Source organism: Monomorium pharaonis, chromosome 2 (assembly GCF_013373865.1).
Source record: "Monomorium pharaonis isolate MP-MQ-018 chromosome 2, ASM1337386v2, whole genome shotgun sequence".
NCBI lineage: Eukaryota > Metazoa > Arthropoda > Insecta > Hymenoptera > Formicidae > Monomorium > Monomorium pharaonis.
In genome coordinates, this window is record NC_050468.1 from 14,152,299 (window position 1) to 14,178,739 (window position 26,441).

General features: G+C 29.0%; 3 protein-coding genes across 8 annotated transcripts in view; 2 read left to right on the forward strand and 1 right to left on the reverse strand.

The window, feature by feature from the left end:
- LOC105835835 (transcriptional enhancer factor TEF-1) overlaps positions 1–13,009 on the forward strand; it is a 172,107-nt gene extending 159,098 nt beyond the window's left edge. For 4 of the 6 annotated variants that reach the window (XM_012679422.2, XM_036283232.1, XM_012679423.3 and 1 more), the window contains 5 exons: positions 2,440–2,595; positions 5,412–5,627; positions 7,175–7,404; positions 7,479–7,713; positions 8,039–8,179. In XM_012679422.2, coding sequence (XP_012534876.1) covers positions 2,440–2,595; positions 5,412–5,627; positions 7,175–7,404; positions 7,479–7,713; positions 8,039–8,152 — 951 coding nt within the window. In that variant the 3' untranslated portion in view covers positions 8,153–8,179. Of the gene's footprint in view, positions 1–2,439; positions 2,596–5,411; positions 5,628–7,174; positions 7,405–7,478; positions 7,714–8,038 lie in introns of all 6 variants that reach the window. The other 2 variants (XM_036283231.1, XM_036283233.1) reach the window with 2 other exon arrangements.
- A 1,407-nt stretch (positions 13,010–14,416) lies between these two features.
- Positions 14,417–21,363, reverse strand: LOC105835839 (kinesin-like protein KIF23). The gene is made up of 14 exons (XM_012679431.3): positions 21,109–21,363; positions 19,606–20,172; positions 19,257–19,427; positions 18,242–18,440; positions 18,019–18,157; positions 17,751–17,950; positions 17,485–17,589; positions 17,185–17,270; positions 16,655–16,785; positions 16,375–16,583; positions 16,136–16,282; positions 15,879–16,043; positions 15,390–15,626; positions 14,417–15,302 (listed from the first exon to the last, which is right to left on the reverse strand). The coding sequence occupies exons 1-14, from the start codon at positions 21,117–21,119 to the stop codon at positions 15,123–15,125; spliced, it is 2,547 nt and encodes an 848-aa protein (XP_012534885.1). The 5' UTR covers positions 21,120–21,363; the 3' UTR covers positions 14,417–15,122.
- A 783-nt stretch (positions 21,364–22,146) lies between these two features.
- Positions 22,147–26,432, forward strand: LOC105835838 (arginine--tRNA ligase, cytoplasmic). The gene is made up of 8 exons (XM_012679429.3): positions 22,147–22,385; positions 22,501–22,650; positions 22,746–22,971; positions 23,058–23,482; positions 24,762–24,903; positions 24,993–25,255; positions 25,341–25,533; positions 25,648–26,432. The coding sequence occupies exons 1-8, from the start codon at positions 22,335–22,337 to the stop codon at positions 26,220–26,222; spliced, it is 2,025 nt and encodes a 674-aa protein (XP_012534883.2). The 5' UTR covers positions 22,147–22,334; the 3' UTR covers positions 26,223–26,432.
- The last annotated feature ends 9 nt before the right edge of the window (positions 26,433–26,441 follow it).

Sequence of the window (26,441 nt, forward strand, 5' to 3'; positions counted from 1 at the left end):
AATCTATTATGATTAAGTGCATTTACGTTTTCAAATATTAAATGTAAGTTTTTGTTATAATTTTTTTAAATGCTTTTAATTTATTGAATATTTATTTATTTAAATTAAAAACCGTAAATAAATAAATATTCAGTGAAAGCCATAATAATTTTTCAGTTAAAGATACGATAGTATGTTGAGAAACTTTTATAAACGTCGCAAGTTTTAAAGTAAGATTTTAAAAGTATAATTTACGTAAATCTAAACTGAGGGTTTTTTTATTATCTATTTATATTATAGTTTTATTATCCATTTGCAGTTTCCCACATGCAATCCGGGCTTGAGCTCTTCATTTCCAAGTTAGAAAAACACTATCGATATATATATATATATATATACACACATATGTACATATCGACAATTTCATTAAATAACATTCGCCTGCAAATTGATCGAAAAATTCGTAGATAATAGGAAGGCGGAGGCGCGGCTGCACTGAAATACTCGCCCCCGTGTATTTCGAGGCGAACACGCGAGGGGCGTAAACAACGTCGAGAGCAAAATGTAACCCGTGATTTTCGGTCGCACCGTCGGCTAAATTCTTTATTGCTCGCATCGTTACGCGGGCGGCGCTTCATTCCGGTCGACCGGCACTCGTAGTGACTCCTCCATTACGGATTTATGAACGAAATTGAAAATCCCCGTGCTCTCGTGGGGACGGGGTGAGAAAGGGAGAGAGAGAGAGAGCGCGCGCAAGATGAATGGGCGCGGGGGTGAATCGGTGCGGGACCGGATGATGGTAGTGGCGATGGTGGGCATGGCAATTTTCCGAACGTCACGGCAACGAACCACCTCTCGTTCGCCTCGTCAGCGATTTTCGGTTGGGCGCTGATTAAAACGACGGCTTTCCGATAAAAGCGCGCCGAATTCCCGCGAATTTCTGTTGCAAACCGGACTCGCTGCCGCCGCTGCCGTTGTTTCTGCAATCAACTGCACTGCGCGATCGTGATCGCGATCGATTTCATCGCGTACGGTGTGACGCGCGATGGACGAGGGAATGAGAGGAAAAAAATATCGGAGAAGGGAGGGGGTGGAGATGGGACAGGGAGAAAAAAGGGACGCCGGTAATCACGCGTCCGGGAGCGGTAAATTGATTCGCATCATTGAGAATGTTACGAATTTATCCGCCGACTGTTGATTGATATCGCGAGTCCCGGATGTCTCGAATTTTCCGATTTTTCGAGCCACATTGCGTTTGTCCTTCCACGAGGCGAATAATTAAAAACAAAAAACGGGTATTTATCAGGAATACTGAAAGGTCGATCTCTATGTATATGTGCGTGCGATGTGTGTATGAATTTCCACATTAAACATTTTTACCATCATGTCTCAATTATAAATACATGTTTTATATTGTTTAGTATTTTATATTTTTATAAGAAACGTGCAATATGCATGTGTATTAATTGTGCAATACTTTATATATGAAAACACTTGAATTGTTATTATTATTATTATTATTATTATTATTATTATTATTATTATTATTAGCAATTTAAAGTCGATTTATTCTTACTCAATTTATCAGTCCAACAGCGTATACTCTTTCAAGTTCCTACAGGTTCCGCCATCTTGACATTACAACACGTTTTCTCTTTTCCATGCCAGAAACGTATAAGTATTGTTTATAAAATTTAATTTAAAAACCTCTTTGTTGTTAATTTAATTTAAAATTAGTTTTGCTTTCTTAAAATTATAACACTTATGTATTTATAATTTAATACAAAGGCATACAAAAATATGAATGTTACTAAGAAATTTAATTTTTATTAAAATATTTTCAGTAGAGAAATTTATTAATTAAAGGATTTGTATTTTATGACATCTAACAAGTCTTCTGAAAAACGTAAACGCACACTTGTGTCACTCTGAAGTCTGCTACAAAGATAAAAGAACTTTAGCAATAGTTATCAAATATTGAGTGAAATAACGCCAATTGAATATTTAATTAATCCTACAGTGCTACTTATATATTTTTTTAAATTCTTTTAATTCTACTAGATTGTGAAAATTTACTCACAAAAATAAGGTTTTTTTAACTTTTAAAAATCTCGCACTTTTTTCCATCTACACTCTAAGATTAATACAATCAAAAATAAATTTACTTTTCTAAATATTTAATAAATATAACCAAACATAATATAATCGATTGTTTGCTAATACATACAATTGGAAAATATTTAAAAAAGTTAAATTATTTTTGGTTATATTAACCCCTCGAATATTTAATTGGCATTACTTCATTCAACGTTTGGTAACTATTACTAAACTTGTTTTTAGTGTACTCTTGATGATTTCTCGTCATAGTGTCTAGAATTGAGAAAGAGGATTAAATGTCGATAATATAATGCTATGTATGTCGTCCGGCATTGCGTGGTAATCGGTCTGGAAATTTGTCAGGATCATGCCGCCAAGGAGAAGGCACTCCAGACAATGTCGAGCATGTCAAGCGCCCAAATAGTATCAGCTGGAAGCGCGATACACAACAAGATGCCCCCCGCCCTCGTGGGGCCCCTTGCCCTTCATGCTTCCACCCCTGTCTCCTATCCCGGAGCGGTAAGTCCTGATCTCGGAGAACCCCTTGAGACATTTTTTTATCGACCTTTCTCTTCAAAAGAGCCACGAGCTTTAGGGTGAGACGACGAGACTCTATAAAATGCGAATTTAATTAAGTTTAATCGCTGCACTGGTGGTTTCGCATGACGAATCGCTTTTAAGTTAAAACAAGCGGCCTCAATCTTTCTCGCTTTTATAAACGTTGCATAAAATCTTTAATCGTAAATTTTCTTCGATCAATTTTTACGTGAAGCGCTAAAAACGAACTGAGCCCGTTATTGTTATCAAAAATTGATTTTATATGCAAATTTTTGATAAAACTTTTCAGGGAAATTTTTGACGACGATTGGGGAATATTTTATTTTCAGAAACTATGAACTTTTTAAAATAAAAATATGAAATCGAGTTTATCGATAAAAAATTTATGCAAACGAGAAATGTGAGTTATTTAAATATAAAAGAAAAACAAAATTGTAATATTAGTTATAATTATTACTTGATAACATTTAAAGATAAAAGAAAAATAAAATTGTAATAATAATTATGATTATTACTTGATATAATTTAAAGTAATGGCATTTCCGATTTATATATCATTCAAATTATCAATAAACTGAAAATTTTGTAGAAAAGACATAAAATGTCTCGTCGTCTTAGAAAATATGAATTTTAGTTTTATTATCAACGTTATCAACATTTGGCCTCTTCTTTTAAAATTCGTGATTGTTCCTAACCGCTTCGCTCGATAACCGCTAATAATCCGGCTGCCGGAGGCAATCAGTGCTGTATAGTTGTCGACTGTATATTTTTTTGTGTCTCATGAAAGTTTGAGATAATACCATGTAATTAAAATGTCACACCAGAGAGATAGCAACGAGATTAACCTAACTTAACAATGTTAGGAAGGGAGGATATAGAAACAACGTACGTTCGCAATTAATAAGCTATTGATCTTGAAAAAAGGTATTCAGTATTAATTTCTGCATACAATGTAATAACTGTAATATAATTTAAATTTTTGGGGACTTTGTTAAAATTTTTGATAATGATTTGTGTGTTTGATATTTAAAATAAAACGATATATTTGCGAACGACAGTTAATCGTATAAAATTGTCTTTTGTATCTTCGGGTCAACTTAATTGTGTTGCTTCCATCCTCCGTCTTGCCGTAAAAAGAAATAATATTAACTGATTAGAGTTCTCTTTGTTTCTTTAATTAGGCTTCTCGCTTTTTCGCTGTTATGTTCTGTTCTTTTTTGCGCACTTTTTCGCATCTGTTTGTAAGACAAGAATGTGAACGAGAAAAATACCGAAATAAGAAAGCTGTTTCGATATGATCAATCACGTATTTTCTTGTTCTTCGCGGCGCGACAGCTTTTGCGTCGAAAACTAACCATCCCTCGCAAAAATGACATATCCCTTGGCTCTCTGCTGCTGCGCTGCCCCTGGGGGCCCTTGTTGTGTATTGTTGAATTTGTCCGTCGCTCTAATCTTGTTCATACGTATCATCTACCGGGCATTACATACCGACGTACGACATGTATACATACAGATTACGCATTACATTGGACGTATCTGCAGAATGAAAAGCGTCGTTGTGGCTTACCAAACTGTCTCTCTTTCTTTCTCTTTACATAATAATACGATCATCAGCATTTTGTTGTTATTGTTGCTGTTGTTGTTCTCTTTTACTTGTGTTCATTCATTTCGTTTCTTATTGCTCGTCCCTCGCCCGACGGCTCGATGGCTTTGACACAGATTTTTTTAAATTCTTTTATTTATTTTTTATTTTGCTGAAATAATTACAGGATACAATTTACATAATGCAACTAATTTTTGAAAAGATTTTGAAGAAACTAATTTATTTTTTCTATATTTCAAGAGAAACGAATTTATTAATTTCTTTGCATAATTACCAATTTTTAATTATTTTTTTTATTTAATAATTAATCAGTATTGCGTTTATCGTATAACTTAAAATTATCAACAATAAAGTCAAATTATGTAAATGTATCTTAGAAAAGATAAAGATGTTTTAATTTTATATACAAATATATCTAGATAAATAAAATATATTGTATATAGCTTTAAAATACCTATTGAACAAAATAATTTAGAATTTAAAAACAATATATTCATGTTTTTATTTATAAATTTAAAAAAATCTTGTTTTTTGTAAATAAAAAATCTTTATGTAGTTCAATTTGACAGAAAATTTTCTTTTTTTTTATTTGAATTAATACATAAATAAAAGTCATAGTTAAAAAATATAGAGACAATATATAACTCACATTATAATAACTTACAAAATATTTTGTAAACGTTTTCAAATTGCTTATAATTTTAGAATAATTTCTATATTGTGTTACTAATTTTGTGCAAATTGTGTGACTTCAAAAGCATCTGGTTTAAATAAATGATAATTTGGAGATTGAAGTTAAAAACAGTATTTCTTACTTGTTGTTTATATTAATTTTGAGAATTGCAGAAATAGATACTTTTGTTATTTAAGATAAAGATGGAGATTATATATATTCTAAGAATCTAAATAAAGATAAGATAATTATTTCTTTATTTAGATAATTTTATACAACGTCAAATATTAATATTAGTAATGCAATTATGGTACAAAACAATCGTATTGTAATTCAAACTGACTGTTTGGTAACTATAGCGTCAGTTATTAAGTATCCATTAAATAGCAATGAATCAATCATTATTAATAATCATAAAGCGCGTAGAAATCGCTTAATTATTAATCATCTACCTTCGTCAGAGGTATCACCTTTAGGTTTAAACGCGCGATATATTTCCAGCAATTTTGGCAGCCAGGCCTGCAACCAGGAACGTCCCAGGATGTTAAACCCTTCCCTCAACCTGCCTACACCGGGAAACCAGCGACAGCGGTCTCGAGTGGTGATTTGGTCCAAGCGCAGCCTGCACCACCATGGGAAGGACGCGCCATCGCGACCCACAAGCTTAGGCTTGTTGAGTTTTCGGCCTACATGGAACAGCAAAGAGAGCAGGAGGTTGTAAGTAGTATAATTTAATTGTGAAAATTTTGAGATAATCCAAGCTAATTTTTATATAAAAACGCTACTTAAACGGCATCTTTGAGAAATTTTCTTCAAATTTAAAATATTTACATTTTATTGACGTATGATGAAAAAATGCATTAAGAAACTGTAAGAAATTCTCAAAAACGATTAAGTACATATATCTTAAGTACAGATAATGTAACTTATAAAGATATTTTTTAAATTACACAATTTAAAAGAAATCAATGAAACTAGTCATTTTTGATAATTTTTTGGATGCTGAATACAATTTTAGTTTCCAATTTGTTCCACTACATCACAATTTTAAGACATTTGCAATTGAAATTTGCAAAAGAGAACTATTTTCACGTACTTTATCATGTTATAATTACGATATGTAAACATACTCGAGAAGTTTTATTACGATTAAAATTAAGTATGTTGTTAGAACTTTTAGACTCAAACGGAATTTTTGTTCGGCTGTAATTAATACTCAATAAACACTAGCAAACAGTTACATGACATTAATATTATAATTTTATACTCAATATAACCGTTATATAACCGTTAAAAAATTATATAAAAATGTGTTACATTACATTTGTATTGTTGAGTGTGAAATTATAGTATTGATATTATACTATATTTTACTCTCCATTGGTGTTTTTTTGGTAAGATATTTAACTATAGGGTCTACAATGAAAAAATACTGTGAATTAGATTATTATTGACGTTTTATTAAATTACTTTCAATTATGTCTATTTAAACTTAAGAATTTTTTAGCTTGTTGAATAAAAATAGACACATTCACGATGGATTCAATATAACAGTAAATATCCTTTTTTGCTAAAAAATTATGCATAGAAATTTTTTATGACACTGAATATGAATTAAAATTAACAAATTTGAAATGACGAATTAATATAACCGGTAAAAATTAAATCACGCTTAAATTGTAGCAAAAAATTATATAAAAATTTTTCACATTTAATCATGAATATCTTATTAACCGTAATCGACACAAAAAATTTTTTTGAGAGCTAAAAGTCCTAATAACACTTAATTTTTATTACAATAAAACTTTCAAAAAAAACTATAAGAAATAACTAGTCTCATTCTAATGTTCGAAAAGTCATTTTTTATTCAACTATGCTTTTAGAAATAGTGGCAATTTTATTTTATTTAACAATTTTAGAAAAAATTGTAATTTTAATTAGTAAATTTAAAATATTATATTATTTAAAAAAATTAAAATTGATCGCATTGATGTAATCAGAATTGTTAATTATTATTGTATTGATATATGTAAAAAATCTTAACGTGGCAAGATAATTTTTGAATATTGTGCGCATGATATTTGAATAATCAGTTACAAACGATAAGGTTGATTCGTAAACAGCAAGAAATCAAAAAGTTATTGGTTATCTGCTAAAGATGTATTTTTTGAACAATTGAAAATGATGCAGTTGAATCATTTTTTATTGTTTGATTTGTGAAATATGAATGTTCGTTCACGTAAATTTCTTTTTTATTTTTTCAGTATCACAAACACCTGTTCGTCCATATAGGAGGTTCCGCGACATACGCCGATCCGTTATTGGAAGCGGTCGACGTTAAACAAATATACGACAAATTCCCGGAAAAAAAGGGCGGTCTCAAAGAACTTTACGATAAGGGACCGCAAGCAGCTTTCTTCCTCGTTAAATTTTGGGCTGATCTCAATAGCAACATCCAAGACGAAAGTGGAGTATTCTATGGTGTCACAAGCCAGTAAGTAACATATCTTCTTTGTTACTCCATTTTAGTTTGACACAATATTTATACTGTATTTTACGTTGTAACAGGTATGAGAGCAACGAGAACATGACAATAACGTGTTCAACGAAAGTATGCTCCTTTGGAAAACAGGTAGTGGAGAAGGTGGAAACGGAATATGCCAGGTTTGAGAATGGCAGGTTTGTTTATCGTATTAGCCGTTCACCTATGTGCGAATATATGATTAATTTCATCCACAAACTGAAGCACCTGCCAGAGAAGTACATGATGAACAGCGTTCTCGAAAATTTTACCATTCTCCAGGTATGTTAACGATATTATTATTATTATTGTTGTTGTTATATATGTTATATTGTTATTTTGTATCTAATTCTTTATGTTAATTTTTTAATAAATATTTAAAGTTGTTTGAAATGCCAAGCCGGCTTAAAGTTTATTTATTTATTTTTAAATTATATTTTGAGCGTATTTATTAATTTTAAACTCATCTGTTTCATTTTACAATTACATTACAATTTTTTATTGGAACATTGATACTATTGTATTTTCTTATAAAAATTACTTATAAATAATTAATATTCTAAATATTATGAAGAAATATATTTTTCATTTCTATCTTTTTTTACAGGTTGTCACGAACAGGGATACGCAGGAAACATTATTATGTACGGCATATGTGTTCGAAGTATCGACATCTGAACACGGTGCTCAGCATCACATATACAGATTGGTCCAAGACTAGCCTGCTTGAACCTGCTCGCCATGCAGCCATCCACCCCCATCAGTGCCTACCATCACATAAAAATCATCCATACACGTATACACACACATTATGAAAATATAATAATATACACGCAGCCGAGTTTCTCTATTCTAAAGGGATTGAGCATTTCTTCTAATTTTTTCGTCAGTTCCCATTTTCATTTTAAAAAATAGGAGCAGATTGGAAATGTTGTTTCACTCTATCTTTTGTTCATTTCTCACTATTATTATTATCTTGAACATTATGTAATGAATATGGATAAAATATAGAGAAAAATGAATAAGATATATAGAAAACAACAAGCAGCAGGGTAAAAAAAGAAATTTAGTTTAGGGAAATCAGTTGATTTAGAATAGAAGAAAATTTAGAATAGAGAAATTTGATTGCGCGATATGTTGCGTGAATATGTGGGTGTAAAAATGCTTACACTTATACAGAAATATTTTCGCGTCCATAGGTGAGTTTCGATGGAAAATATTCGGTCGATAATATTGCGAAAATTATTCTATAAACAGGTGTAAATATTGGGTAAATAATAGATGTTATAAAACATCCTCTATATATATAAAATCTGAATGAATTAAAATGGTGCATTGCATACGTTTTTTTTTCTTTTGCATTGAGATTTTGTAGGCAAATCTTTTCTTGTGTAATGCTAATCTTATAAATTTAAATTTTATAAAAAATACGTTTTTCCATTTCAAATTAGTTGTAGAGAAATATCAGAGAATAAAAGAAATAAATCCCGGATATTTTAACGGATTATGAACCGGCTGTGCATGCTAAGGAATTAAATTAAAGATGAGAAAATTCTAAGTATTGTATAATAAATATTATAAATATCCTAAAAAGTCTAATTTTTATCCTCAAATTTGAGTGTGTCGTAACGTAAAATAAAATTAATGGAATGTGTTTTGCGAACGTTTTCCGTGAAACTCCTTAACAAGGACTCAACAAATATATGTACACATATATGATAAAGTACTGGCCAGCCCGAGCTTGAGTTTGATTCAAAGTTTATACTTTTAGTAACTTATATTGGATCAATATATATAATATATGTAAAATATTTGACATGGTATAAAAGAATCTTTTTACTGGACAATGTCTTAGATATCATACAGTTATAAATTATATAGTGAAATAGAGATTAAAGTATTTGTCATATATATTTTATGATCTTAATCATCGTTCCATTTATTCGGCGTTTCAGTGAACTCGTCGATTAATCTTAATAAAAAGGATCGATTTTAATAAAGAGAATATATTGTAATAAATTAATTTAAAATTGACAATAAATTTTGGTATAAAACTACATAAAGAGATATAAGCATGCTACAAAAACAAAAAAAAAGAAAACAAAGAAACAGACTCTGATCTCGGAAAGGCATGGTACTCCAACATTTGATTTAGTATTATAGTTTTATTATTAAATTAGACAATATATTATAGAGACTCGAGACAAAAACATCCACAGATATACATATATTACGTATAAGAATATATATGTTAAATATTAATGCAATGATTACGATTTACATTGTTATAAATGATCGTGTATAAAGTTATCTAAGTTTTAAAAGAAATGGAAGTTTGACCGAGAGATATGCCATTATGATTTTTTTATGTAATATGAAATATAATTAAATATATTGTTTTTAATTATCAGAATTGAGTCAGGGGAGCATAAAAAAAAAGAAATATCCGTATACTGCGTTTCTTTAAGCTTTGTCACAGAACTGCTTTTCGCATCATGCAAAATTCTCTCTGAGTGAAAATCTATGTTGCTGCAATTATTAACTTTCTATTATTTTTTACGTTTCTAAAATATCATATTTTAAAACGCATTTGTGGCTAATGTGCAAACCCAGTCTGATTAGGCAGCGACACTTAGGTTAAAGGGATGTGTTTGTATTTCTTATAATCACCTTATTTTGTATTTTAAGATCATTTTCTATAATTCCTTACTGATGATGATTTTTCTTACTTAGCGTATTTTGTTTGTTTTTATCTTTCTACACTCTTACAAAGCGATATACCAGATCGATATACATCGATATACATCGATTATAGATGGAAGGCCACCATCATATAAGTTGTAACTATGTGATAAGGACTTCGATTACTCTAAAACTCGTTCTTGGCATTTTTTTATCAGGAGTGCATTGAAATCGATCTTGAAGAATGTAATAAGACATACGACAATTTCATAGTGGCTTGAAACGTCGATATTCAAATTACAATACATCGTTCGATTGTTTGATTTCATCACTCTTTAAATCTCTGTAAGTTAAAAATATTTTTTAAAGCATTGATATAAGAAGATACAATAACTTGTTGCAAAAAAAAAGAAATATTTCGTACTTAATAATATAATTTACATGTTACGCATACATGGACCATAGAGAACTTACATACAGAGATTTTTCATGAACTTAGTGGCAATTGTTTAAACAAGTAGAGGACCATATCTTGCAGTTTATTTTATTTAATTGCATCTCAAATATATAGTAAAAACTATATTTAAACATTTACACAAAATTATATATATTATATATATAATATTTTATATAAATTATATAAAATACTTTATATATATAAAATTATATGTAAATGCACAAGATGGTTTTTACTTATTTTTTAATTCAATCTGTTGTGTTTCCAGAACAGGACTTGCCTATCAAGCAGTAAATATAAACATAAGCAAGAAAAGGTCGTGTATATTTTAATAAGATAATATTATTTACTATATTCTTACTTTAATTAACTTTTACGGAACAAGTGGCAATGTATTTTGATCTCTTTTAGTCAGAAATATGTCGCTTTTTATTTGGGGTGAGAAGTGAATTTACTATATGGGTTGACTGGAGTAGAAAGGAATTTATGTTTAATCGATATGTGAATGTGTTTTTTAACTGGCAGCTTTTATATGTTTTACCGTTTCATTGTTACCGTTTTTCTTTTTTTTCCCCCATATAAACTCGGTATCTATTTGAAAGTATCTCTTGGAAATAATAGAAGTAAAAATATGAAAGAAAATACATAAGAGAGTAATTCTCTATAGTAAGAATCCTCGTTTGTTTATTTATAAGTACAACTTTCAAAATTGATTAACGACAGTATTTCTTTCAAATGGATACTAGCCAATAGTAATATTCATCATTGCATCATATCGTTTTTATTAAATATATCTTTTGTCAATATGTTAATTGTGATTTAGCAAAATCGTTTGCATATCAAATTGTAACCGTAACCACGGCCATGTTATATATGAATGAGTTTTTTTGCAATACTTTGCTTGTTAATAATTATCAAAATCAAAGTTTTCAACTTTACAACTGCAGTAATTTCAATAAATATAACATAACATTCTAATTATAATTATATTTATAAATCCGTGTTCAGAACGTGCTTATAAAGGTGCATTAGCATGACTTTTTGCCATTCTATGTTTTATGTCTAATGAACGATAAAAGTAGAATGATAAAAAAAGTGTGTTACATCTTTAGAAGCGCATTCTGGATAAGGGCTATAATGAATAAAACAATGTCTCGTGGTTACATATCGAATTAGTAATGCATTGTTTCTAAAATTACGCAATATTTTTAAAAGATTCTCACAGGAATTCAGTTCGGTCGTGTAGATTTTTATTTTATATGAAAATTTAAAAACAGGTGGAACGAGTATGAAATTAAGAAAAAGGAGCACCGATACTAATATTATTGACATTTACACATAATGATTTTAAAGTAAGCGAATTACATTTATAAGGAAAGATTATAAAAATATATATTTATCTATGTCTTCTGTGAAGATAGAAAATAGTACTCTCTCACTCTATATTGATGATATCGAAAATCGAGGTCCGATAAAAAGATACAAAATGCAGAAGTAGATTAAGGAAAAGAAAAAAAAAGAGACAACTCGCACTGTACACAATACGATCGATCGATTGACTCAGATTTGTTAAATATCTTTGTATATATTTACATGAAGACCATGAGAAATTGTTCAAGTTCCAGCGCAGCTACATTTTTGTAATAAGTACTCTCGTAAAAAAAAACAAAAACTGTTTTGGTTGCAGCTCGCTATGAATCCAGTTCCATAATTCGAAATTAAAGTATGCAAAAAAATGTCTTAATATTTTCATAGAGATCTATTATTTTCTTATAAAATTGAACTTTGATACAAAAAAGATAGATCTAATCTTCATTAATTTAATTTTTATTTATTTAAGTTAGTAACTTATACTAACTTATTAAATAGTTATATGTTTATAAACTATATATTTACTGATAAAAATTAAGAATTGAAAGAATTACTGAATTATTCGATATATTTTATTTACTCTTTGTATTTCTAATCAATTAGATACACATAGATACACATAGATAAGTAATTAAAATATATTTATAAAGCAGAATATCTTTTATTTTATAAAACATATATTCGTCTTAAATCCAATCTTTTCTCTATGAAAATATTAATTACAACATACAATCGGCCAGAATTCAACTAATTTCAGAAATTTACATCTCTATAAAATTCTATTCATATCCTGGAACTGCCATATCAAAGAATTGAGCTTGATTGTAAAAATGACTAAAAAATATTAATCGGAGAAAAAACAAAAGGATCTACCTGTATATTATTATCATAAATGAAACGAAATGAGGATCAAAGTAGTTGTTTTAACGAATAAATGAAAAATAAATAAATAAATGATATATCATTAAATTAGAAGTTTAAAAATATAATAGAACTCAGTATATGTACAGTATTTGAAAAACATGTTTATAATTTGTATGGAGAAAATAAATGATTGATATAAAAAAAGGTATGTGTTTTTATTATCTTTACTTCTCTACTATTCTCTTATATATGTATATACGCACACACACGCGCACGCACGCTTGTGTATATTCATTTTATATTTATGTTATTGTATTCCAAATATTTAATATAATTTTTTTTCTTTATCGTTATTTTTTGTGCTACTGTAATGCAACAGTATAGTATAAAGAATTAGAATTAACAAAACACAAGTTAATATACATAACAATTGATTTTTTTAGAAAGATTACAGATTATGCTGTATAACTCCGTTTACTTATCGATCAACGTTGAAAATCTGTCATGTCAAAGAATCAGATGTCTAAGAATATTTTTGTACCAGCATAATAATGCAATTTGAAATCTCAGATATTCTTTCTGACTATATATATTACAAATTAGACATTTATGGTATATTAATACATCGTATAATCTATTTATATATTTAAAAGTTGATTTCAATTGACAATTAATTTTTTAAGGAAAACGATTATTATACATAAAAAGATGGTTATTTAAACTTACATATAGTGAAAATTTGTGTGTGTGTTTATGTGTATATATGTGTGGTGTATTTATATGTATACATGGAGACACATCTTGTGTATGCATGAAGTTCATTATTATAAATATATATATATTAGTCAAACTTTGAAATATTGAATAAAATTTAATATTTATTGTTGAATTAATTAGAAAGTTTAATTGTTGATCAAAATATTTTATTAAGATGACAAAATTTCGTAATCAATTAATACTATATTAATTATTTCATTATTCACATATCAGTTTTGCTTGCTAGTGCGAATCATTTCTCTCAGTGAGGTTTTTTTACTTATGTGTCTGTTTACACCAAGGTTTGTTTGTACACTGAAATGTGTAAATTTTATATGACATTTACAGATCTGGTACCATCAAACTAATATGAATAAAACTGAAATTTGAATTATTGATGCGATTGTTGAAGGACACAAAACAGTAATTTTGAAATATTTTGCAGCAGGAATGCTAAAACAAATAGTAACTTAGTATATATAAGGTACATGTGTATTTTTGTTTAATAAAACTAAGCGCAAAGTATAAATATATTTATTTCTACGTCTTTAATAACTTTCAGGATAATATTGCTAAAAGAAAATAATCATTACTTTTTTAAATATGATATTCAAGAACCTAATATAAAATACTTGAACCAACACAAAATATTCATGTTGGGCTATTAATTTGTATTAATCGATTGAGCATTGAGACTTACCAATAGGTAACAATGAAAAATCCAAAAGATTTATAAACAAATTAAAAACCTAAAAGTTTCCATAAACATGACATGATATTAGCTGCTGCAGTAGCTGTTCTGGGTTTAATTCTATTAATCTTTTTTACGATTAAAATTCATCATATGAAGGTAAATTGCGTATTTCATAATTATTTATTATAATTTTTGTACATACATAAAATAACGTTACATATATAAGATGTAATTCCATATTACGTTGTAAGAAAATATTTTATAGAAAATATAATTCAATTATATTAAAATTGAATCGTTACAGAGACAGAGAAAGAGCGAAGAGAAAGGGGGGAGAAAAGAGAATACGAAGAGAAGAGAATACAAAAAGAATTTATAGAAGCGGATCTTGTTTTAAAATATTTAAACCTGATCTGACGGTTGATGATTAAGCGAAATTACTTCCTTATGATAAAAATTAGGAATTTCCAAGAAAACGATTTAAGTTCGATAAGCGCGATTACGCTTTACATAACGTAATAAATATCAATATAGATATCTAAAGAGTATAGATATACTAAAGATACAGTAACTCTTATAAAAAGTGACATGTGATGATATGTATGATACATTTGAAACCTTTAATTTTTGTGTCACAATTATTTTTAGCGTTTTTACAAAATCCAAGGTAAATATTTGTATCTGGCATTCGTATGGAATGACTATAAAGCCTTGTGCTGCGATATTAGAAATCTGTCCGAGATCTTTGTTTAATTAATGACTATAGTAGTATACATATTTATAAATGTATAATAATATTCATTGCATATTCATAGTTTTCCTTTATAATATTATTCGTGGTCTTTTTGTTTGTTATTGTAGAAATATCTATGGGATGCCAATTACTCGTGGTCTTTTCGTTTCTGTTATCGTAGAAATATCTACTTGATCAGTTTTCTCTTCTTGAAATCCAGTACGTTTCCTTGCTTTCGGCGATGTCTGTTTCAAACATTCCATATCGTTAAATACCACTTGTGCTCCACCACCACTCGTTGGCAGTATGTCACCCTGTTAAAAAGAAAAAAGAAAATTGAAAAATTTGTATAATAGTATAATATTGTATCAATGGTATCTTTTGAACATAAATTATAAAACCTTAAATAATTTTGTCTCAAGTTCTCCATCCATATCGAGTTCCTGCGCAATAAGACAATATCTAGATGCGCCATCCGTAATCTCTTTTGGGGAAGTAAGCTGCGTTATACTTCGTCGTCTTCGCATCATTGGTTGCAGTACAGTCCCGACTGGTACAAGATTCTCAGGTCTATGATCGACCCATCTGTCGGCACTTTGCGATCGTCTATATCTCGGGTTTGAAACGGGTATTCCATCCTACATATAAGAAAATTATCTTTCTTATCATTCTCTTTCCTAATTTTCATATAAATTTTTACACAAATTTGTAATTTTATATTAATATTTAATATAATTTATAATATATTAATAATTTTATGATACAACAAATAGATATTTATCTATTATAAATTATAAATTATATTAAATAATATTAATATAAAATTACATTTGTGTAAAAATTCATTCTTTTAAAATTAAAAGATCGGCGAATTGCATAACACAGGTGACCTTTCGTGATATTCTGGCATCTCTATCTGGACTGGCTACTCTCATTATCAATTCTGGAACTCGTTCCTTCGAACTTGTTCCTGCTATCACAGGATTAAAGTCATTGTCGTCAATTAAAATTTGTTTTACCATTCGTAACTTGTCTTCTTTTTCCTTCATTTGATTCTAAATAATACGAAATAATTATATTAAATTTTTTATTATTAAAATGCGTTACAGTTAAAAACAAATATTAAGTATAAAATCTGAATAATTACCTGAAGATGTTCACGCTGTCGACGTAGTTTTATTTCCAACTCTCTATTCATTTTATCTGTCTCGACTTGTATCTTTGTATTATATCTCTGCTTCACTCTTTGCTTATCTATTAAGCGTTGATTTAATGCTAAATCTCGATCTCTCACCTATATACGAACACAATTTATTATTTAATTTCATGTTGCATACGAACAAACACATAACATACACCTATACCTACATATCAATATTAACCTACCTCTTGCTGTAAATTTCGCACCATTTCATTAGCACTGTTTAATTTATGTATAAGCTCATCTATTCGCTTTTCTCTCTTGCAAATATCTTTTTCTAATGCTGAAATCGTTATTTTTTGCTGTTTATTCGCAGCTTCCAGCGAAGCTGTTTCATATTTTAAATGTTCATTTTCTTGTTCTATTTTCGTTAATATCTGTCTAACATCCTCTTCTATAAATAAAATACATGTCTTATTATTAATGTTAGATTAATTATCAAGTTATGCTAACAGAAGCTCTCACGTTTCTTTTGTAAATCCGTGCGAAGTATATTGCGCTTGTTAATACGTCGTTCTAAGAATCGTATTAAAGATTGTATTAGTTGATCATTGTTCGAAGTAACAGTTTCCAATTGAGGAAATGGTCCACCCAAACTAAAATGTATTTTTTAAAAATTCAATTATAACAGTACGATCTGATTTTACATTTAAGATCTTGAGTTATTATTTCATGGATTGAATAGAATCTTTTAAGCTGATATTCATAAGAATTTAAAATCGCCTTAAATTTATCTTTAAATACTGTACAGATCATTTTAATGGCTAGAGAATATCTAAAGATAAATTCAAGATAATCTTATACCTAGGATTTAACTATAAATCCTAAGTGCTTTAACTATAAATCCTAAGTACTGGCCTTAAAAGAAGCTCATGACAATCTCGAACTCAAAATCAGACTTTGAATACTAACCATGCGGTTATTTATGGAAAAAAAAACAGTTTGATAGGCGAGAAAGAATTTAAATTGTATCAAGGTTAGTCAAGTTACAATACCTGTACACTAGGCCTAGATCAATGTTCAAATCAGCGGCTTCTGGTCGGCCCTCTTTTACTAATTTACTTCTTGCTTCCTTAAATACCTGAAAGAGTAATAAAATTTCACTTGCGCGCATATTTATAATTATAAAACATTGACTACATTCAATAGAAAAAGCAGTTTTGCAAGATTTTTTAATACGATTGTTTACATATTTAGATCTAGAAGGAAAGAGTTAATTGTATTATAGAATCTTACACAGTTACAAAGCTGCTTTTTCTGTTGAATGTCATTATTCAAATTACAGTTGTAACTACCTTATTTGCTTGTCTTCTGCCAGGAGTAAAACCAAATTCCAATTTTACAGGATTAGACATTGCAACAAGCACTTCTTGAGTCATTTCCGCAAATTTCATGACTTGCTACGTAAATAATATTGAAGAAATCAATGATATATAATATGTGTATATAATATATCATTAATTTATCATTAATATATATATATATTTATTTTAAATTAAAATATATATATGTATATATATATATATATATATATATATATTTTATACATCTTATTACGTACAATTGTTTCATCATAATCATCCGCTCTCGGATTTACGCAAACTATCATCCTGACTTGTCCTTCCCCATCAAAATAGTTTTTGAATAAATGTGTAAGCTTCGAATCTCGATACGGAACCATTTTATTTGTACCCTGATTCTGATTCTCTCTCAAAATTTCCAAACATGATCGCAGAGTCATTAAAGAGTTATTAATGTTCCCTACAAAATTACTTGCTCGTTTTTTCTTTAAACTTTCATAAATTTCACAAATATAACAAATAAATTACCTGCTTCTCGTAAACGTTGACCAGTATTTTTTGTGCGATTTGTTCGTTCGCTACCCGCTAAATCTACTAGAGATAATTGACTTACACATATAACTCGTTTATCTTGCATTACATGTTCGCCTTCACAATCTAAAGGTGCCTGATATGTGGAAGAACAATTATAAGCTATTACACCAGAAAATAATTTTGTTAGTAGTAAGAGGTTAAAAAAAAGATGTACTACCTGTACTAGCCTGATAGTAAAAACAGTATGAGATCTACTAGACTCTGCATTTAATGCTGTATGCGCAACACGTCTTTTTCGTTGCCCACGTTGAAACAGCTCAAAGGCTTCCTCTGCACTTTTTACTTCAACTTCCGTAACATCGTGTACATACATATTCTTGTTACCATCTTCTCTAACAATTTTACTTTGCAGTGATCTATGTTAAATAAATAAATAACTAGAACTTTTTAAAAATAACAAAATTGCAAATGTTTCATATATAAGGTGTGGTCCTTAAATATTCTAAAATATTTTAAGGGATTTTCAACGTTTGAAAGTGTTAGGATCAAATCAAAGTACATAGACGATGTAATTAATTTGGGTTGTAGACGTATATAGCACACAAGCTTTAGCGTACACCGTAAAGTTCAATAAGCAAAATTAATTATTACAAAATTTATCCATTTTCTTATTTTATTAAACAATTACAGTTTGATAAGTTTTGTAAATAATAATTTTCATTAAAAGAACTAAATTTTCTCTACAAAATTTTGTTCTGCTTTCTTTTATTAATGTATTATAAATCAAATAAACATAGATTATAATTTCCTATGCTAAAGTATATGATTTTACTCCAAGCAACAAACAAAATAATTTCTTATATACCACTAATTTGCTACAACAATGACATATTTATTCAAACAAAAATTTTTAGTTTAAAAGTTTTAAATAATTAAAATTTTGCAACTGCGATTTTGAATTATTATAATTTGATCAATTGAGTGTAGAGAAATGAAAACAATCCTTCACTCAAATCAGAGTATTCTCATCATAATCTCTTTTTTTACAAATTTTAAATTGTAGAAAATCAATATCAAGATCCTTTATGTAATGCCAAAGTTTCACAAGTTGTTGAATTTTTGAGTTTGGAAATCTTTCCTTGTATGTTTTGTATAAAACCTTTTTGTCTTAAATTAATGTGAGGAATCATCTCTTCTAGAATAATTAAAAATCATCTTGTATATACACTTACTTGGTTTTGACATAATCTTCATCTAACAAGTCATACACATTGTTATTATATATTTCAATATATGTGATAAACACAGCATATGCATTATCTGGTTCAACTGCCACGCTTTGCGATTCATTACGTTCGTGAGCTACTGTTGGATTACTATCTCCATCACTATCTATCTTACGGCTGTTCAAAATATTTGTTCATGAAATATCTCTCTCTCTCTCTCTGCGCGCGCGCGCGCGCGCGTGTGTGTGTGTGTGTGTGTGTGTGTGTGTGTGTCACTAAACATTATCGTGTCTATTCAATCTTAAAACATCTATATAGTATATCTGAAAAAATTCTAATTAGATGGAAAACTTACCATTTGCCATGTTTTCCAGTTTTCTGTAGTAAACCTGCATGAAGTTCGTGCTGCCTCTCTAGCATAGCATCAGCTTCACTTTGTACATCAAAACCATTTAATTTATCTGGCTTAAAGACAAATTTCTTTGTTTGATAATTTGTAATAGTATTAAAAATAACGTCCAAGCATCGAGGCATGATACCAGGCTCCTGTAATTCCCCAGTCATTGTATACGTTTTTCCACTACCTGTCACACCATAAGTAAATAGAAGTCCATTTCTTCCATGAATTAGATTCTCAATCAGAGGAAGAGCAACCGTTTTAAATATCTCCCTTTGCGTTACGTCAGATGTAAACACATGACTGAACGTCGTTTGTATTTCTTTGTTAGTTGCTGCACGAAAGTTGACTGCTGACTCTGGAGGCGTTATCACTACTGTTGTGTTAGATGTCACTCTCATGCACGATACGTTCATCGGAAACTGCATGGGCCGTAAACGACAATAAACTTGCACAGGATCTTTAGATATCATGTTTGATCCCTTTGGTCGACTGATTGGCTTACGAGCTGGCGTTTTCAAACGTCTGGAACATTTAGATTGAGAATACATTTATTCTTGGTCTCTTAAAATTCAAGCTTACACATAGAAAAATTTATTCTTATACTAAAAAAAAGCTATTTCTCTTTTTTTTTTTTAGTTTTCTTCTTTTAAGTAATGATTATCTTTGCAAAGAATATTTGCTTTATGAAAATCTTAAGATATATTCATCACTTACTTGAAATAAGTAAGAATTTATTTAATATAAACTTCTTTTTCTGTGTACACATAGAAAAACATATACTTGAATTAAATAAATATTACTTATTTTAAATAATCAATAAATTTATATATCAACAATTCTGTTGTAAAATCATAAGTAATAAATTTATTCGAAATATATTCTGAATCCTAGTAACACTTCAATTAAGAATATTAGGTTAAAATAAGTTTGATTTTCTTATTATTTTTTCTTATTATCTTGATTTTTCCTTAATGCTTCTTTCAAGTACGTGATAATAAATTTTTCTAAAATCTGTGATAAGTATGTATATACATATATATATGTATATTAAGATGATATTTTAAGCTATTATTAAGAAGATATTAAAGATAATTGCTACTTATTATTAAAAAAATGGAGTAATCCTTTTTCTTGGCATTAGAATTTTCCTATGTATATAGTATCATTGCATTAATTAAGAAACAAATTAAGGAAACAAAAAATTAAACTAATCAATGAACAAATAAAATCAATTTAATCATATTTTTAAGTAAAAAATTATATATTTTAATTAAATCTGTATAAAAGTTAGATCTAAAAAAAAACTAATTTTAAAATGTTATTCGAAAATGTATTATTTTGAATTCTTGTTTTAATTTCTTTAACAGTTATTTATTGGTTTATTAATTGATATAGCAGTTCTAATGTTCTTGAATGTTCAGGAGCTGGAACACAGAGTAATAGGTTTACAATACTTACGTGGGCTTCATTATTATACAAGCCGATTCACTTTTTAATGCGAATTAACAACGCTGCAACAATTGTAACGATTCTTCGTTCTCTTTAAAATAAAATATGAGAAATATGCTATAAATTATGACACAAACGTGTATAAGATCGTTACAATCTTTTAAATTAAAGCTTTGATATAGACGCCACCACATGTGTTTATATTCAGCATTGCTACCAACTTACATTTTATATTACTACCCATATGCTGCGGTCCACTTGACGCTACAAATGCTTCGAAGTGTTTGATTGACCAATCGAAACAAAGATTTTTACGAATTGACCAATCAAAGAATGCTTCGAAACGTTTGTAGCGTCAAGTGGACCGTAGCATAGTCAGGGGAGCGTTCAGGGGCTCGATTCTTGAATTCATTCGCAAGAAAACGTATGCGCAAATACCCGCTCTAACAGAAAAGTTGCAAGTTTATTGGTTGAAAGTCATACGATAGCCAATAAATTTTCAACTTTTCTGTAAGAACAGAATTTGCGAATACGTTTCTCTTGCGAATGAATTCAAGAATCGGGGCCCAGATTCCTCACCCGAGTGTCCTCAGATGTAGTTTTATCCTTGTTTAACATCCAGTATATAAATAACAAGGATAAAATGATACCTGGAAACACTCGGGTGGGGAATCTGAACGCAGCCCAGTAGGTTTGTTCGCGTGGTTACACGTTGCTTGAAATCCCCAAAATTTTTTGCATTTTAAGGGCCGATTTCCAATGGAATAACCGGTCGGTTATTCCATTGGAATTGACCAATCGCATTTGTTAATCTTGCTTATCAACAAATACGATTGGTCAATTCCAATGGAATAACCGGCCGGTTAAGGGCTGCGTTCGGTTTCACGCATGATGCATTGTTCATCCTCGTTTAACGTTTGACAAATAACAACAAACAACAAGGATGAACGATGCATCATGCGTATCATGCGTAAAACGGAACGCACCCAAGGTAACCGGAGTTGGTGAAATCGACGCTAGGTGTAGTAAGCCTTAAGCCATAAGGAAAACCAATTATATTCGATTATTCTTCTCATATTCAATTATAATTAGTCAATTTCTTATGGCATAAGGCTTACTACACCTATTGTAGATCCGGCCTTACAGTGTAGAGACATCTATGGCGGTGTTTCTTTCAAACTGACCACGACGACCACGTTTTTAGCAAGGATTCTTGAAGGAAAAAAAACGTCAAAATGATGTCAAAAAAAGATATAGACTTATTAAACGAACGAGCGGCATTAGCGGTAAACTTCCTTAATCATTAATTTTTACTATTTATGTCGTTATGTTAAAAATTTGTAACTGGATAGTTCGAATAGTTACGAGGTTATGCAATTTACATGTTATTCAATATTGTAGGAGAAAGAGATACTCGGTTTGAAGCAGCAACTCGAATCGCTTCAACGAAGCATCACGACTGAAATTCCGAATGATATAACTAAGGAAAACTTCGAAAAATTACAACAGGAGAATATTAAGTTAACGCACAGGATAGCAATACTTAAAAGGGTAAATTTTTAAGTGTAGAAACTTAATATTATTTTAACAGAATTTGCTCAAGATTTTCTTTATTTAATATATTTTTTTAATAATAATTTTTATAGACTGTAGAAATGCAAAGAGATAAATTGGACAGTAAAATGGAATTTGTAACTGGAGAAACGATGAGCATACAAGATCATCTACACTCAGTTTTTCACAAGGCTATCAGTGCTGCTTATCCTGACATATCAGATCCACCAGTAATAGTGACTACCAGCTCTAATCCAAAATTTGGAGATTATCAGTTTAATGGTGCTATGCGTTTAGCACAACAATTAAGTAATTCTGGTAATTAGATAAAAATACTTTTTTAAATATTCTATTCAATGAAACTTGATGTATATATGTTCCACTTTTATTTATTATTTTTATAGGTACTAAAATAACTCCACGTGATGTTGCTAAAGAAATTATGTCTAAACTGAATACAACTCATGTTGTTGAAAAATACGAAATTGCTGGTGCAGGATTTATAAATGTGCACTTAAAACGTGAATTTGGACAATCTGTCTTGAGCAGTTGGTTAAAGGCTGGTGAAATTCCTCCTCCGTATATCAAGAAGAAAAGAGTGATTGTTGATTTTTCTAGTCCTAACATTGCCAAGGAAATGCATGTGGGACACTTGAGGTCTACGATAATTGGTGACAGTATTGCGAGATTATTAGAATACTTAGGACTTGACGTGTTGAGACTCAATCATGTAGGTGACTGGGGTACACAGTTTGGTATGTTGATAGCACATCTTCAAGATAAGTTCCCCAACTATGTAACTGTTGCACCTTCAATTAAAGATCTTCAGGTGATTATAATCATGTGATATTTGAATATTATTATATGATAATTAAGGGAATATCCTAATCTAGAGTATATAAAAGTAGTCCATTTTTGAAAAGAAAAACGTTTTTTAAAAGAAAACTCATATTTTCTAGGCTTTTATCAATGTACATATTTAATGAATATCTATAAATTTTTGTACAGCTAAAGATTTATGAGTTTTTATGTTACATACATTTAAAAATAAAATGAGAAAAGAAAAACGTTGATGGTTGACATTGCAATCTTCTAACTTAACTGAAATAAAAATTGAAAGGATTTTTAGTTATTATAAGTGTGATTATAATCTAAACTAGAATAAATTAAAAATATTACAAATTGTTAAAGTAACATTAAAAAACGAGTATTGATTTTAATTTGTACTGACAAAATGTTTTATTTAATAGATTTTGAAAAATCTGTCAACCAATTTGAAAAAAAGTTTTGGAAAAAATGCATTGAAAACAATCTATGTTCTATAATTAAAAAAAATACTTCTATCTTTATATCATTATTTTTATTTATTGGTAAAAATTTTTTTACGAACTTATTTTTGAGACTCTAAATATTTAAAAAATGGAAAAAATAAATTTTTGAAGTTTTAAACTAAACAAAGTATTTAATTTTCAGGAAATTGTTATATCCTTGAAAATAATGAATTTATATGGGATTTTATTAGAATTCAGAGGAAAACTTTTTGAAATTTTACATTTAAATTTAAATGCAATTTTTCTCTTAAAAAAAAATGTTTTTTTTTTTAAATTATTTTTTCTTATTTTTAATAATATAAAATGTTAATTAATTAGCAATAAATATGGTATATACATTTATATACATTTATGTACATTCTGGTATGTTTATTTAAAAAAGTAAAAGATAATACATTATTTTAAATTGCAATAGTTTCAAATTCTGTACTTTTAATGAGTTAAATCATTACAGACACATTGTTATATGTCTCTTAGTTTATATTATTTAAAAAAAATACTTTCTTAATTTCAATAAACTTAGATGGTTTTTTTGTATGATTAAGAAATATTAAAAGATGTAATACACTAATTTATTTTGAAGCTACATTAAATTTTATTTTATTTTATTTGGAATTTTGAATAAAATTCTTGGAAAAAATGGAGAATTCTTAGAGAAAAATATTTTGTACAAAATATGAGTAAATACCTGGTATATATAATACTTTACTCATGACAATTGCGATAATTATTTTATAAATTAATATATCTATTTATATATTATATTTGTATGTGCAGTCTTTTTACAAAGAATCTAAAATTAGATTTGATGAAGATGAAGAATTCAAGAAACGTGCATACGAGTGTGTCGTTAAATTGCAGGCTTTCGAGCCTGATATAACGAAAGCATGGCAAATGATTTGCGATGTGTCTAGGCAAGGTAATTACAGCAAACAGCTATGTTCATATAATTATTTATTCTGAAAGAAAAAGTATATAATTTAATAATTATTCTTATATTTGGCGCAGAATTTGAGAAAGTGTACACTCGATTGGATATCAAATTAATAGAAAGAGGTGAATCATTTTACCAGAAGTACATGGAATTAATAGTTCCAGAACTAGAATCAAAAAATCTGCTGGAAGAAGATAATGGGCGGAAGGTGATGTGGGGAGAAAAACATGGTAGTGGGATACCTTTTACTATAGTAAAATCTGATGGTGGTTTTACATATGACACATCAGACATGGCTTGTATTAAACATCGCATTGAAAAGGAAAGGGCAGATTGGGCAAGTATCACATACATGTTATAAGCGTCACATATTTAATCTATTAATAAATTGCTTTATAAATTCTTTTTTTATACTTTTACAGTTGATATATGTAACAGATGCTGGTCAATCTTTGCATTTTCAAATGCTAGAAAGCTGTGCCAAAAGGGCAGGTATCCTGAAGAGCTTTCACAGGATGGATCATGTTGGTTTTGGTGTTGTCTTAGGTGAAGACAAGAAGAAATTTAAAACGAGATCTGGTGATACTGTAAAACTTAGCGAGTTATTAGATGAAGGTAATAAAGCGACTTTAATTGTTTAGTTTTTTAAAACTAATATAGTAAACGTTTTATATTGTTATTTTTTGTTTTATTTTATAAATATTAATTACTATGTATTGTATTGTTCAGGCTTGAAGAGAGCACTACAGAAACTGAAAGAGAAAGAGCGCGACAAAGTATTGTCCGACGAAGAGCTAAGAGCAGCTCAAGAATCTGTGGCATATGGTTGCATAAAGTATGCCGATTTAGTACACAACAGAAACCACGAATACGTATTTTCATTTGATAAAATGCTGGATGATAAAGGCAACACAGCCGTTTACTTATTGTATGCTTTAACTCGAATTCGTTCTATCGCCAGAACGGCGAAGGTTACAAAGGACGAATTGCGACAACGCTTGAAAGAAATTCCAATCTCATTGGAACATGAAAAAGAATGGAAACTAGCCAAAGTATTGTTAAAATTTCCTGATGTGATTCTTGGTGTTATTGAAGACCTATATTTGCATCCATTGTGCGAGTTTTGTTATGAGGTTTCATGCGCATTTACAGAATTTTATGATAAATGCTACTGTGTGGAGAAGAATCAATCTGGTGATATTGTGAACATAAATATGGGTCGCCTCTTACTTGCTGAAGTTACTGCACTTGTTTTAGAAAAATGCTTTAGTTTATTAGGTTTAAAACCTGTCACCCAAATGTAAAAGGATACAAATAAATGTACTATATATACTTTTAATAATATAAAGTATAAAATAAAAAAAAATGAAATTAATTTATATTATTGAAGATTAATAAAATCTAATAAAAAATAATTCTAATATAAGAATTATACAGATTTTTTTAAAGAGAGTATTTCTTGTCACACTATTTTTAAGGATTTTTTAGAAAAATAGTACAAAGTATTAAAAAAATTTTATTTT

Excerpts from the sequence above, each read along its gene's own strand:
- LOC105835839 (XM_012679431.3), bottom strand. Across the intron at positions 16,786-17,184 it reads GATCTAGGCCTAGTGTACAG|TTTGGGTGGACCATTTCCTC; the intron begins GTATTGTAACTT and ends AATACATTTTAG. Across the intron at positions 15,303-15,389 it reads TTGAGACAAAATTATTTAAG|GGTGACATACTGCCAACGAG; the intron begins GTTTTATAATTT and ends TCTTTTTAACAG.
- LOC105835838 (XM_012679429.3), top strand. The coding sequence starts at position 22,335 with ATGATGTCAAAAAAAGATATAGACTTATTAAACGAACGAGCGGCATTA. Across the intron at positions 22,651-22,745 it reads GGATAGCAATACTTAAAAGG|ACTGTAGAAATGCAAAGAGA; the intron begins GTAAATTTTTAA and ends TAATTTTTATAG. Across the intron at positions 22,972-23,057 it reads ACAACAATTAAGTAATTCTG|GTACTAAAATAACTCCACGT; the intron begins GTAATTAGATAA and ends TTATTTTTATAG.